The following is a 13,102-nucleotide window of genomic DNA, read 5'->3' on the forward strand; positions in this document are numbered from 1 at the left end:
CCTGCAAGGGGGAATTCAGTACTTATTAACTGTAGCTGTTAAACTTTCAAGGAACATACAGAAAGTAAACATAAAGAAATCTGTGCTCTTGAGTCAGCACATCCTGAAATGTGACAAGCACTTCCTGCCGTTGTATTGTTTGAACTGTGAATTTTATTTGATGAATATGTTAATTAAAACTGACATTTCTGAGCCTATTGGAAAATACCATCAAACTGAAAAGAGCCTGTCACAGACTATGTCAATCAGCTGAAAATCTGTCAGTACAAATGCTACGTTCCATGCTGCTTTAGAATGGTTCACTGCTCAGAAGATAAACTTTAATTTAAACTAGCATTATAGGATCAACATTTTTGTCCCTGGCAGATTCCCCTTCAGTCTGAAATGAGGTCACTTTTCAGTGAGATGCTAGCAGGAATTTAGAGTTGCAGTAAAACTGCCACTTCTGATTGCAGCAGTAGACAAAACATAGGCTTTAGACATAATTGACAATTTCAACTATGATGAGTACCTGGCCAGGCCCTTGGATTATTTAAATTCCCTGCTTTTCTATTACCAGCTAAGGCCTGAATGATGAGCCTGTTCATGTCATCTAGGGGGAGACATGCGCTGATTTTTATTGCAAAGTAGAATATCTGATGTCCCTGAGCTACACAAGAGCTCACCTTGATATCTATCTCAAATTACAGTGCTGGAATGAGGTTTTTTTATTTTGACGTGTGATGAGGTACACATTAAGAGAAATTTTAAAGGGTTGCATGTATCCCTAGTTCACAAAGCAACACACCTTATTCATATTAAGAATTCTTATGAATAGAAGCAGTCTAAAAGGTTGTGTTGACACTGAGTAACCTAATCAATGCCTTTGCCTCTCCTAAACTGCCTCTCTACATATTTTTTTTAAAACTTGTTGACTAAGTAGAATTAGTGATCAATAGAAGTTACTTGCATATACAGATAGATGACAGCTATGTGTTGAAACTTATCCTCAGATGGTTTTTAAAGGGCTAAAATGAGAGTGATCAGATCAATTTGAACATTTGATAGAACAAAGATTTAGGATCTTCATCAAGCTACACTAATGCCTATTGCTTTTTTATTCTAAAACCTAGGTAGACATCTTTGCCTGTAAATAAAGGGATATGTAATCACTTCTCCAGTAGAGTTGCTTTAAATTTGTAATTCCAAAAATAAGTGCCCATATAAGGATAGGGAGTTTGGTAATGTTTGAGAGTTAATGTGCCATAGGCAATGACTCTTGTAGCAAAATCCCATCTCCTGATCTGTGGCCTGAGCGTGCAGCCTAGTGCAAAATTAGATCTCTGGAGTTGCTTAAGTATAGAAGCCCTGCAGGTGAAGAGTGGCATAAAGACAATAGGAAACCGTTTCAGCTATTGTGAACCAGCAGAGCTCTGCTGATTCTAGTGTAGCAGTAGCTGTTTTTACTTGTTGGAAATCTAGCCCATGATTCAGAAATACTTTGTGGCCTAAATTTGTGAAACCTCATTGCTTAATCAAACTACTACACTTAGGACATGTCGATAGTATGGAATTACAGGTGCAGCTTTGATACTGTTACACTTTGCTGTAGAGGTGTGCTACATTGGCAGAAAAACCTTTTCCAGTGCTGTAGATAACCTTTGCTGCTGCACTAAAGTAGATTAAGCTAACTGGGAAGAAATAGATCAGTCCTGAATCAAAATGGGTAAGTATATTTCAGTATTTTTATGAGAACTATACAGGCCCCATGCCTCCTGGATTAAAGTACAAGTACTATAGGGCTACGTCTAGACTGGCATGATTTTCTGTAAATGCTTTTAACAAAAGTTTTCCGTTAAAAGCATTTTCGGAACAGAGTCTAGATTGGCATGGATGCTTTTCCGCAAAATCTAGATGTGCTTTTCTGCAAAAAAGCCCCCATTGCCATTTTCACAATCAGGGCTTTTTTTGCGGAAAACAAAGTGGGACTGTCTACACTGGCCCTTTTGCGCAAAAGGACTTTTGCCCGAACGGGAGCAGCATAGTATTTCCGCAAGAAGCACTGATTTCAGACAGTAGGAAGTCAGTGCTCTTGTGGAAATTCAAGCAGCCCGTGTAAACAGCTGGTAAGTTTTTCCAGAAACGTGGCTGATTTTTCTGTAAAAACTGGCCAGTCTAGACACAGCCTAGGTGTATGTCCAGGACCCCAAGGCGGGGAGCAGGGGGCCTGGAATGCATGTTAGCATCTCCAGTTACTGAGATAAAAGCTTTAAACCTTCTCTCCTATTTACACTTGCTTCAGGTGGGCCGGAGGTGAAGTGTCCTGTCTCGTTGAAGGGGTAACTGCAGGGTTTGTTTGCTTTCTGCAGCAGAAGTCTGGAGCCTCCAGGAGAAGAGTGTAGTGAACCAGTCCTGCACAAGTAGCTGCACCCTGGTTCCCGTTCCATTGGTGGGGGCACAGACGGGCTCTCTAGGGAGCCTGTGAGACGCTTCTGCAGCCGCGCTTGCGCGCTAGCCGGTCAGTCCCTGGGCAGCTGGCTCCGCCCCGCCGCCCGAGCATGCGCTCTCGTCCCCATTTGCCTGGACTCCGCGCCTGCGCAGTGGCGTCAGGAGCCGAAGCGGCTGTGGCGGCGGGGGGCAAATGGCGGCCGCGGTGCTGGGCTCTGTGGAGAGCGGCTCGGGGGGGATGCCGGGCGGGAGCCCGGCTGCGTGCGGGGCTGCGGCGGGTCCGTGCGGGCCGGGTTCGTGGAGCCGTTCCCTGGACCGGGCCCTGGAGGATGCGGCGGTGAGCGGGTCCCTCAGCCTGAGCGGCAGGAAGCTGCGGGACTATCCGCGGGGCAGCGCCGCCAACCACGACCTGAGCGACACCACGCAGGCCGGTGAGCGGGGCCGGGGGCTGAGGGGCCGCCACTGCCCGCGCGCCGCCCCGCCCCGCCCCGGCTGGCCGGGCGCGGGCTGGGGGCGGAGGGGCTGGCCTCGGGAGGAGGGGCGCGGTCGCGCGGCGCGCTCCGGAGTCACTCCGGAGCAGGGGAGCCGCTCCCCCGGCCCGACTGTCCGCTCGACGGGGCGAGCCGCCTTGCCAGCCCGATGCGCTGTCAGGCGGCTGCGGCTTGGCCTCGCTTCCCACGGCGATGGCTTCCTCCTCAGGCGGCCAGACGCGGGTCCTCGGCATCCCGCGGCGGTTTTATACGCTCACGCTGCTTGCAACGCAGCCTCCCCTGTCGCGCTGGCCCCCTGAAACTGGCAACACTGTCCCCGCGTGTGCAGTAAAGAGCCTGCTCCGTGCTGTGCTCTCTGTCGGTTTCCATAATCTTCCATGCTTGTTAGTCTGTAACAGGCAAAACTCTTAAAGAGTCTGGTAGCACGTTAAAGACTAACAAAACATGTAGATGGGATCATGAGCTTTAGCCTTCCAAGATTAGCTCAGACATTGTTTATACAACCAGACAGTAAAATACTCGGTCATCTGAAGAAGTGGGCTGTGCCTACAAAAGCTCATGATCCCAACTATTGGTTGTTTTTTAAGATAATCTTAGATGTTACTTGTAGCCAGAGGCAAAACCCTTTCAAACAGAAATGTCTTTTTACATGTCATCTTGGGATAAAATAATACAAATATTGGCTGGGAAGGGGCTATCAAGGGATACTTTTTAAGTGCTTATAAAGTTATTGCTTGGAATGTAGAATTTGTGTTTTATTTAAATATTGTACAGAGGGAATTTTCCCTTACATTCGTTTTACTAGGAAAAACTTAAAAAACAACAAATAGTCTGGTAGCACTTTATAGACTAACAAAACATGTAGATGGTATGAGCTTTCCTGGGCAAAATCCACTTCTTCAGATGATTGGAGTATTTTACTGTCTGGTTGTATAAACAATGTCTGAGCTAATCTTGGAAGGCTTCAGCCCTGCTATTAGCCTTCAACTTCAGTGTCTTTTCAGTATTCATTTTTGTTCATTGTTGATATTCAAACTAATCTCTTCCTCATTGCTCTTGAGCATTAGTGTGTCGTGCATTCATTCCAAGGACATGGGCTAAAAATAATCTGGACTGTGTTTTATTTTAAATAGCTTCTAGGTCTATCAAGTATGTTCACAAGTAGATAGCTGTGTTGATAGGGTGTTTACTTAAATCTTTTGAAGTAGAAGATGTCATTTCATGGTTTAACTTTATATTCTGTGTGTCATGTCATATGTGGGAAAATCATTAAAGATGATTACAGATAGTAATAATAAAATCATACTGCTCAGGGAAAATCTGGTTTATTTAATTCATTATCTCAATGATAAAATATTCCACATTATGGTATTAATAAAACAGATAAACTTGAACAGAAAGGTATGAAATATCAGAATGAATGCTCAGTTGTCTAGCCTATCTGTGTAAATACAATTAATGAATAAGGTTAAAAACTTATGAGGGAGTAGTCCTTTTTATTCTTTAAAATGCTGTTCATTTATTGTACTTTTAAAAACAATTATGGGTATTCTTGTTTCCACAAACTTATTGTGATTAATATTTGCATTGTAATTTGTTCAAGAACCATCAAGTGCTAATAAATAGCAATGCACACCATACATTTCATGCTCATTGTTATGATGATGCAATGAAACTTCCTAAATAGTGATAGGAAAGCTGTGTCTATCCTTGTTTCCCCTAGTGAAAAACTTTTAAAATCTAATTTGGGAAAATCTATACAGTTATCTCATTCTATTTTTGATGGAGCATCTTTGTAAGAATGAGGCTTGAGTATGGGTGAAAAAGCATACAGCTGTTCCTAACATCTGAATAGCGATTATTCACTCAGTATAGATTTATTTCAATGTCTCTGTTTTTTGTCTCATATCAACTTCTCTTGGAAGAAATGTTATATTCATTTTTTCTGTGTGGAAACTACTAATAACATATATAGTGTTCTTTGTGCTAGGAGCTTTACATACATAAAAAAGACGCTCTTGTACTAGAAGATTTATAGCTAGGACCTCCAATTCTAAAAAACCCAGTACATATGTACTCAATTTTATGCGCTGTTCATAGTTTCATGGAGGTCAATGAGACTAGTCTGTTCACATTGTATAAAGATAAGCGCATGGGTATGTTTACCCAAAAGTTTGTTTTACTGTACTGAACTAGGTAAACGCAGTAAACCTGCCTAGTGTGGATGCAGTTATATTGGTATAATTTGTCACGTAGAAGGGAAATATTCTCTACCAATATAAAACATTTATATTAGTACAGCCCCCCCAAGTGTTAATGCAGTCATAGTGATATAAATATATTTGTTTTAAAAAATGGACTCTGAACAGCCATAGTTATATATCATATAAAAACTGTTTAGTGGCCTTGACTCTAAGGCTGTGTCTAGACTACATGCCTCTGTCGGCAGAGGCATGTAGATTAGACACATAGGCAAAGTCAAATGAAGCCGCGATTTAAATGATCGCGGCTTCATTTAAATTTACATGGCTGCCGCGCTGAGCCGACAAACAGCTGATCAGCAGTTTGTCCGCTCAGCGCGCTAGTCTGGACGCTCCCCTGCCGACATCAAAGCCCTTTGTCGGTAGCCCCGTTATTCCTCGTGGGATGAGGTTTACCGGGGCTGCCAACAAAGGGCTTTGATGTCGGCAGGGGAGCGTTCAGACTAGCGCGCTGAGCGGACAAACAGCTGATCAGCTGTTTGTCGGCTCAGCGCGGCAGCCATGTAAATTTAAATGAAGCCGCGATCATTTAAATCGCGGCTTCATTTGACTTTGCCAGACAAACAAATCTACATGGCTCCGTCGACGGAGCCATGTAGTTTAGACGTACCCTACAATCTGATATAGCAAGTGAACCTAAAAAAGGAGTCAGGATATAGAGATTACAGCTGAAAAGTCAAATTTACTTGGATAATCAATGTAAATCTTGAAATTGGTATTTTTTATACTGCAAATGCCAAGGAGGTATACAAGAACTGTATTTTATTGCCACTATACTTTCCGAAAAGTAAAGTTCTTTGACACCTTGACTCTCTTTAAAGCCCTTTTGTTTCTTAATCTGTTTTAATCTGAACAGTAGATGCAGATCACATAAAACTTGAATTCATTATATTTCCCAATTCTATTCATGGGTTCAGTAAATGTCCTAGTGATTTCACGTTAGTAGTAAATGCATGATTCACACCAAGTCTTGAGCTAAAAAACCTTTGGAAACAAAAAGTAATATTTAATTTACTGTACATGCTTTTAGGCAGTTAGTTCCACAACCAGCTATACTCAGGCAGTTAGCATGTTGTTTCCTAACATCCAAGAGTAAGCCATAAATAAATAATGACTATCATGGCACAATACTATTTTGGTTCAATTTCTTCTCACTGTTTTGAGTATTAAAACAATTATTAAAGATATTTTTAGTCGGTTACCCTACTATATTGTTTGTTTAAGTTTTAATAACTTTTCCAAAAGAGATGTTGTGCTACCACAGAATAAACTCAGGTCCTTCTCACTGGTAGTGTGAGAAGTTTTGGGGGAGTAAACTGAAAGCAGATGTTCCTATTTACTTATAAAGAGTAACCATTGAAAATGTTTACACTCTGGGATTCTTACTATACTGTGTAAACCCAATAATGTGTTGCCTTTCAGTGATCTGCAAGTTTTTTCTTGCCTGATGTGTAATTGCAGGTCATGGCCAAACTACATGTGTAATGACAAGTAATAAGAAATGCTATTGAGTATATTAGATTACTAATTTGTAAAGAATTTTAATTTTTGTGTGTGTTTTCAAAACATTATTTAGCAAGGTCACTCCCTCAAAGGGCTGAAAATGTAAAGCCCTAAGCATGTACATAAGTCTCAGCTGGACTAAAAGACAAAATAGATGGATGCAGTACAGGTGATTAAAGGATGAAGTGCAAAAATAGTAGCAGATAAAGTTGCAGTCAGTTTAGTGGTGGAAAGTGGATTTTAAGGAAAGATATGGAGAAGGAAGATGTCTGGCATATGGGAAGAAGAGGGAGATTGTTCTAAACCAAGCATTTTCTATATATTGTTTCAACATGACTGTGAAACAGTATTATACCAGCTCCTTAATTGCACAAGGCCCTGGGATGGCGCAGCCTCTGTCCATGGGGAGCTTGGGCCCCTGGAAGATAGGGGCTGCTGCCACCCCCAGCTGCTACCTCTGTATCAGAAGCAGCAATACGGGGTGGCAGGCAAGAGCAGGTCTGTGCGGGGAACTGATTTTGTAATGGTCTCCCTTCATGGACTGGCTCCTGCCTGCCATCCTGTTCTGCTGCCTCTGAAACAGAGACAGCAGCGTGGCTGACGGGGCTTCATGGGAGTGGGACTGGGAACACAATGGCTACTGGCCCTGCCCCCAGGCATAATTGAATAGTCATTTAACCACTAAAATTTGACGAAGTTACATGGCTATTCAGTTAATCACTTTCTAACATCCCTAGATATCATACTCATGCGAGAGTCAGGAAAGTGAAATTGGTCATTTACAAAACCATAAAGCTGACACTACAAGCAATGTAAAGAAATTGAAAAAAGTGCTTTTTTCTAACTTCTTGGAGTTACAGCAGTGTTGGCTATTACTTGTAATTGTAGGTATACAACTTGCAAGTAGAAAAGTTATTTTCTAGTTAACAGTGCCTCTCTAATCAAATATAAATGAATCTAGCATTGTGCTGTCATCAGTTGGCTGGAGCCAATTCTTTAAATCAACAAATTGGCACAGTTACACTTAAAAACAAATGTACAGGTAACCTTCCCAGTCCATACCCTGAACAATCATAAGAACAAAACACCTGTCAGATCTAACTTGCCTCTGGAATAATGCATCTAGCTGTTTATGAATTCCTTCTAAATGGTAAGAGCTAGGACCACTAAATTTGGTATACAGCTTCTTCTTGCCATAACTTAAAACAGGGAAAGGGTTTAGATGTGCCTGGAATGGGATTGCTTCTAATTAAAACCACACTGAAAAGAGGCAGAATTACCAGGCAAGTGAAAGGGGCTGGCTGGGGGCATATCCCTGCCCGAGTCTCTCCTGGTGCTTTTTAGGTAGCATGTGGGGGCTGAAGGGTACCCCCTGATTTCTATGAGAACATTGCTGGCTGTTCCTCATTGTCAGGGAGCGAGGGGAAAGGGCACAGTTTGCTGCATTCCTCACTCTGCTTGGGGAGCACAGTGGGCAGGCAAACTTGTACGTGCAGCAGCCAGGGGACATGCACCCCTCCCTCTGGCTGTGCCCTTTGGAGCTGCGGTGCCCACGAAGAAGCACTTCTTACCTGGCTCCAAGCTGCTGTGGTGAGAGAGCGCAGAGGTAGTTTTCTTTCCCTAGGAAAGCCTGCATATTGAACTCCATTCCTACCCCAGACGAATGATTTAAATAAAGTATGTATGTTTTGTTTTTATTTTCCACAAAACAAAAATTAATTGAGTAGAGGACCCAAGCAACTCCAGGTAAACTTTCTAGTAGGGTTGTTAGCTGTCGGGTAATTGAATAGTCGTGCAACTGCAGGAAATCACATAAAAACCAGCTTCCCCCTCAGACCGGCTGCCTGCCTCTCCATGCTGCTGCCTCTGTATCAGAAGCAGCAGTGTGGGGTGGCAGTAGTCCCTGTCCGTGGATGGTCCGAGCTCCCCAAGGATAGCGGCTGCTACTGTGAAGCTGCCCCTGCCAGTGGTGAGCCAAGGCTTGCCATGGACAGAGACTGCTCTGGGAGATGAGGAGCAGTCACTGTCCACAGGGAGCTCAGACCCCCTGCAGACGGGCTGCTTCACAGTAGCCTCCTGTGGGTCTCCCCGTCCCCCCACTGACTCTGATAGAGGCGGGGTGAGGGGAGGGAGCAGAGCCAGTGCTGAGTGGAAACCAGCTTTTATGCGGGCTCCCCACCAGCTCCTGCTCCCCCCCACATCCTGTCTCATACAGGGGCGGGAGTGGGGGGTAAGCGGAGAGAATGCGAGTAGTCAACAAAATTAACTGATAAGCCTAGGCTTATCGGTTAATCGTCTAGTGGACTGTTGGTTGACATCCCTACTTTCTAGTACTAAATAAACAGGTGGCATTTTCACCATGTTTTGAAAACTAAATATTTGTTTGGACCAATGAGAGAACCACATTGAATCTAAAGGTCATTTTGTCACCAGATCTTGTTTGCTAGTCCCAGCTGGTGTGGCAGTACATGATGTGGTCTTTCAGGTATCTGTGATATAAATAAGGCTTTAAAGAGCAAAATCAGCACTGTACCCAGAACTGAACTGTTGAAATGCTTGTCTCAAAAGTGCATTGGTCTTGTTTGTTTTTGTATTTTAATTTGGATTAGTGTTGTTTTGTATTCGGCAGTATACAGGTAGGTGATAGAAAGGAAAATTCTGCTTCCAAGAGCTTACAGTCTAATTGAAGATCAAATTAAACATGGTAGTTGTCCCAGTTTACCTAGATTTTCAAGAAGGGCTAGAACATATTGCAGTAATCCAGTCTGGAGTTGACAAAGACATGGATGGTTTTGGTAAAGGTCACATCCATGAAAGAAGATGTGAGAATTGATATGACGAATACTGATGGAAAAAGGGAACTGCAGCCAGGTCAAGCCTTCTGCAGATCAATTGGCGATCTCAAAATACCCACAATTACAAACCTTATTGATGAAAAAGGGCAAATTATTATATGCTTAACAGCCTCATAATCTGTTATCTCCAGATCTTTTCCTTGAGTCAGACACCATCATAAACATTTTATATGATGAACATATGTATGTATATAAAATGTTGTCACTAATAGCATCACCGTCCATGCTACATAGGTATCCTTCCAAGTGGCCTTAATAATATATAAAAGAAAAGAGAACTCTGCTATCACTTGCAAGATCCACAATTATCCACACCAAACACTAGGATAACTGTAAGAGGGAAGAATGGAAAGGTGAGAGTGGTTCCATCATTGGCCCTGGCTGGGTTGATTTAGTTGGGATTGGTCCTGCCTTGGGGAGGTGACCTCCTGAGGTGTCTTCCAGCTCTGTGATTCTATGATTCTAAGGTTTGAAGTAGAGTAAACAAAAAAGTATCATATTTACCATAAGGAAATCACTGGAGATAAGTATGTTCCAAGTATTTATTGGTATCTACTCCAGGAACAAAGATTGATAGCGTCACTCTGCCAATGTCTTTGCAGTAACTTGGCTTGTAATGTGTATATCACAATTTCAGGGTAACTTTGACCCATCTCTGAGATCCATTCCAGTAATGCCTTTCAGAGCTGGGGCATCTTACCTTTATCTCTCTCTAGAGAAGGACCTGTGTCCCATTCGATTCCGGTCTAAGGGATGGAGCCTAAAACCTATGTTTTTTTACTGTGAGTTTCCCAGAAAGCCAGTGCACCGAGCAGCAACAGGTCGAACCTCTCTTGTCCGGCACTCTCTGGTCTGGCAACATCCATGGCCTGACATGATTTTAGTTAGCCACATGGTCACTTATCATGGGTATGGAACCATGGGAAACTTGGCCATAAAGTTTGTTTACAGCCACCAATTCAGACTGTCAGTGGTCTGTGCTGTTGTTTAGCTCTAATTTACCCCTAAATGTCTTCTCAGAGCCCAGTAAGCTGTGGAAGTATTGGTAATGCCAATAGACAATATTGAGCTCCTGTGGTCTGGCAAGTTCTCTGGTTCGACACAGGCCATGTCCAAACGGTGCTTGATAAGAGAGGTTCAGTCTGTAGCATCTATACTTTGCTTTCTTCCCATTGGCTGTCACTAGTGTATGGTAACAACTTCAATTGTGTCACAGCTTTTTCACAGCAAGGTTACATTGATTCTTAGGATAAAAGACCGAAGCTCCTATTCCTTTTCTGAATCAAAAAGAATACTCCAAGCCTTTGTATTTTAAATTTGTTCTTCGTCCCTATCCGCTGGGACTACCTTAAACTAATATATGTAAAACCAGGGACTGCTATCTGGAGCTCTTTATAAGCTTCCCCAGATAATTTAGTAATCCCCCATTTCCTCCTGTTTTTTCATGCCTCTAGGAGCTATGCTAACCCCCAGTGGAATTGCATAGAGTCCCTGGCCCACAACGATGCATAAACGTTCACAAACTTAACACAGCATGGTCCCTGAAGAGATTGTATATGATTGCAATCTCTGTCCCAGTTGTGCTTTTGCATTTTGCTTCCAAACTATCCATAACATTTGCCCAGAGTCAGGGCCGCCTTTTAACGATGTATACCAGTACAATAACAAGTCAAAGAAAATATTTTGGTAATATAAGAAACAGGACTAAAATGTTAGCAAAACACATTTCTGTACATTATAAGGTTAAAAGCACTGAGGTGGACTAATGTAATTGGCTTCCTACTACAGCTTTTCGATAAGGTGTCTTCAGTATTTAGATTAATTGCTGATATTTTAATTGAGATTATCTATGAAATATAAAATGTCTTGAGAAACATGGCATGGCTCATAGTTAAGAAATGTTGGCAAAAATATTTATTCTTAAAGCCAGAAAACCAGTGTCATAATCTTCCTAAAATAAAGTAATTGTTTTAAGTAAAACTCCTTTGGGTTATTATATCATAAATATTCATTTCATAATACTCTTCAGTTCAGACCAGCTCAGGTTGGGAGGAAGAAGTGCTGGTTTTCTATTCAAATTGTTTTTGTAATGCTAGAATAATATGTGGTCAGCAGATCCATTCCCTGCCGTTGAACAGGCTTAGCATTGATACTCCATAGTCTCTCCTGTCGTCTACTTTTGGCATACAATAGTTTTGTTTCCTGATGGCTGCAATACTTGTGTCTAATCCTGGCAGGGTAGATTGACTGACTTAAATCAAAGCTTTCTAAATCAATGATTCTGAATCGCCACGTGGAAAGCCTCAATTTAAATGAACAGTTTTATTATTTAAAATATTTTTACTCCACCTCTAAAATATCTGAGGCAGCTAACAACATTTTTGAAAACACAATAAATATATATAAAAGAATAAAGTACAATAATCAGCTTTCTGTTTGTACTGCCTTTATTTTCTGAAGAAAGATATATTCTTGTTGGTGAATATGACTGTTAAAACATGCTGATTTCCTGCTAAATCAGAGGTCTTCAATCTGTGGGAATGTGGGGGTATGTTGAGTAACCTAATGGAAGGGTGACACAACTGGAACCTGGCCCAGTCCCCAGTGGGGGCGGAGAGGGAGTGCTGCCCAGTTTTGCTCTTAGCCCTGCACCCGGGGACCTGCTCCTTGCCAGCCCCGTGCCTAGGGTTCTGGCTGTTGGCTAGGGAAGTGAATGGTTAACGGGTAAGCATCACCTTTATCAGGTGATGCTTACCAGGTATGGTTAACGGGCAAGGTGGGCAGAGGACTGCTCTAGCCACGTTGAACCTGATGCAGGGGGCTGCTTTGGCTCCGATGGAGCAGCCCCTGGCTGCGGTGAGCCCAGTGCACTGTGGGCAGGGTCACTCAAGCCTGGTCAGAGCAGCACCTGCTGGAGGCAGCAGCGGGGGACTGCTCCAGCCCAGCCACAGTGGATGGGGGCCCACTACAGCCCAGTCTCATTTTAATTGGTTAACCCAGTTAACAGGTTCACCATTATGTTTAATAATTAAATAGGATTTTACATCCCTATTGTTGGCTGAGAGTCCAGCACCCGTTGTAACCTTGACTTCCTTACCCGTGTTTGTGTCCCCCTCGGAACCATGGCCCCACTCACAGCTTCATGAGGGGAGGCACAGATAGGGTAAGGAGGAGTGCAAGGTAAAATCTATTGGGGACTGCTGTACCAAACAGACCCTTTACAATAGATTTGGTGTATCTTTTTGTTACCTATGAGAGTATATTGTAAAAATATATATTTATTGAAGCTGTTTATATAGCTTATCATTTTCAGATTCTTATTATTTTTAGTGTGTTGAAAATGGTGAATGATACTACAGGTTGAGCCTCTCTAGTCTGGCAACATCCGTGGTCTGGCATGATTTTTAGTTAGCTGAATGCCCATTTATCATGGGTGTGGCCACATTTCCCGCAGTCCCATAAAGTTTGTTTACAAGCCACCAGTCCTGGCTCTAGTGTTCTGTGCTGTTGTTTAGCTCTAATTGACCTCTAAATATCTTCTGAGAGCCCTTTAAGTGTTGGTAAT

General features: G+C 42.7%; 1 protein-coding gene across 8 annotated transcripts in view; it reads left to right on the forward strand.

Annotated features, from left to right (window-relative positions):
- Positions 1-90: 90 nt before the first annotated feature.
- LRCH3 (leucine rich repeats and calponin homology domain containing 3) overlaps positions 91-13,102 on the forward strand; it is a 116,164-nt gene continuing 103,152 nt past the window's right edge. For 5 of the 8 annotated variants that reach the window (XM_075938176.2, XM_075938177.2, XM_089780713.1 and 2 more), the window contains exon 1: positions 91-2,858. In XM_075938176.2, the coding sequence (XP_075794291.1) occupies positions 2,621-2,858 (238 nt within the window). In that variant the 5' untranslated portion in view covers positions 91-2,620. The remainder of the gene's footprint in view (positions 2,859-13,102) is intronic. The other 3 variants (XM_089780715.1, XM_075938179.2, XM_089780714.1) reach the window with 2 other exon arrangements.

This window comes from Pelodiscus sinensis, chromosome 10 (genome assembly GCF_052426305.1).
Source record: "Pelodiscus sinensis isolate ZL-2025 chromosome 10, ASM5242630v1, whole genome shotgun sequence".
NCBI classification, from domain to species: Eukaryota; Metazoa; Chordata; order Testudines; family Trionychidae; genus Pelodiscus; species Pelodiscus sinensis.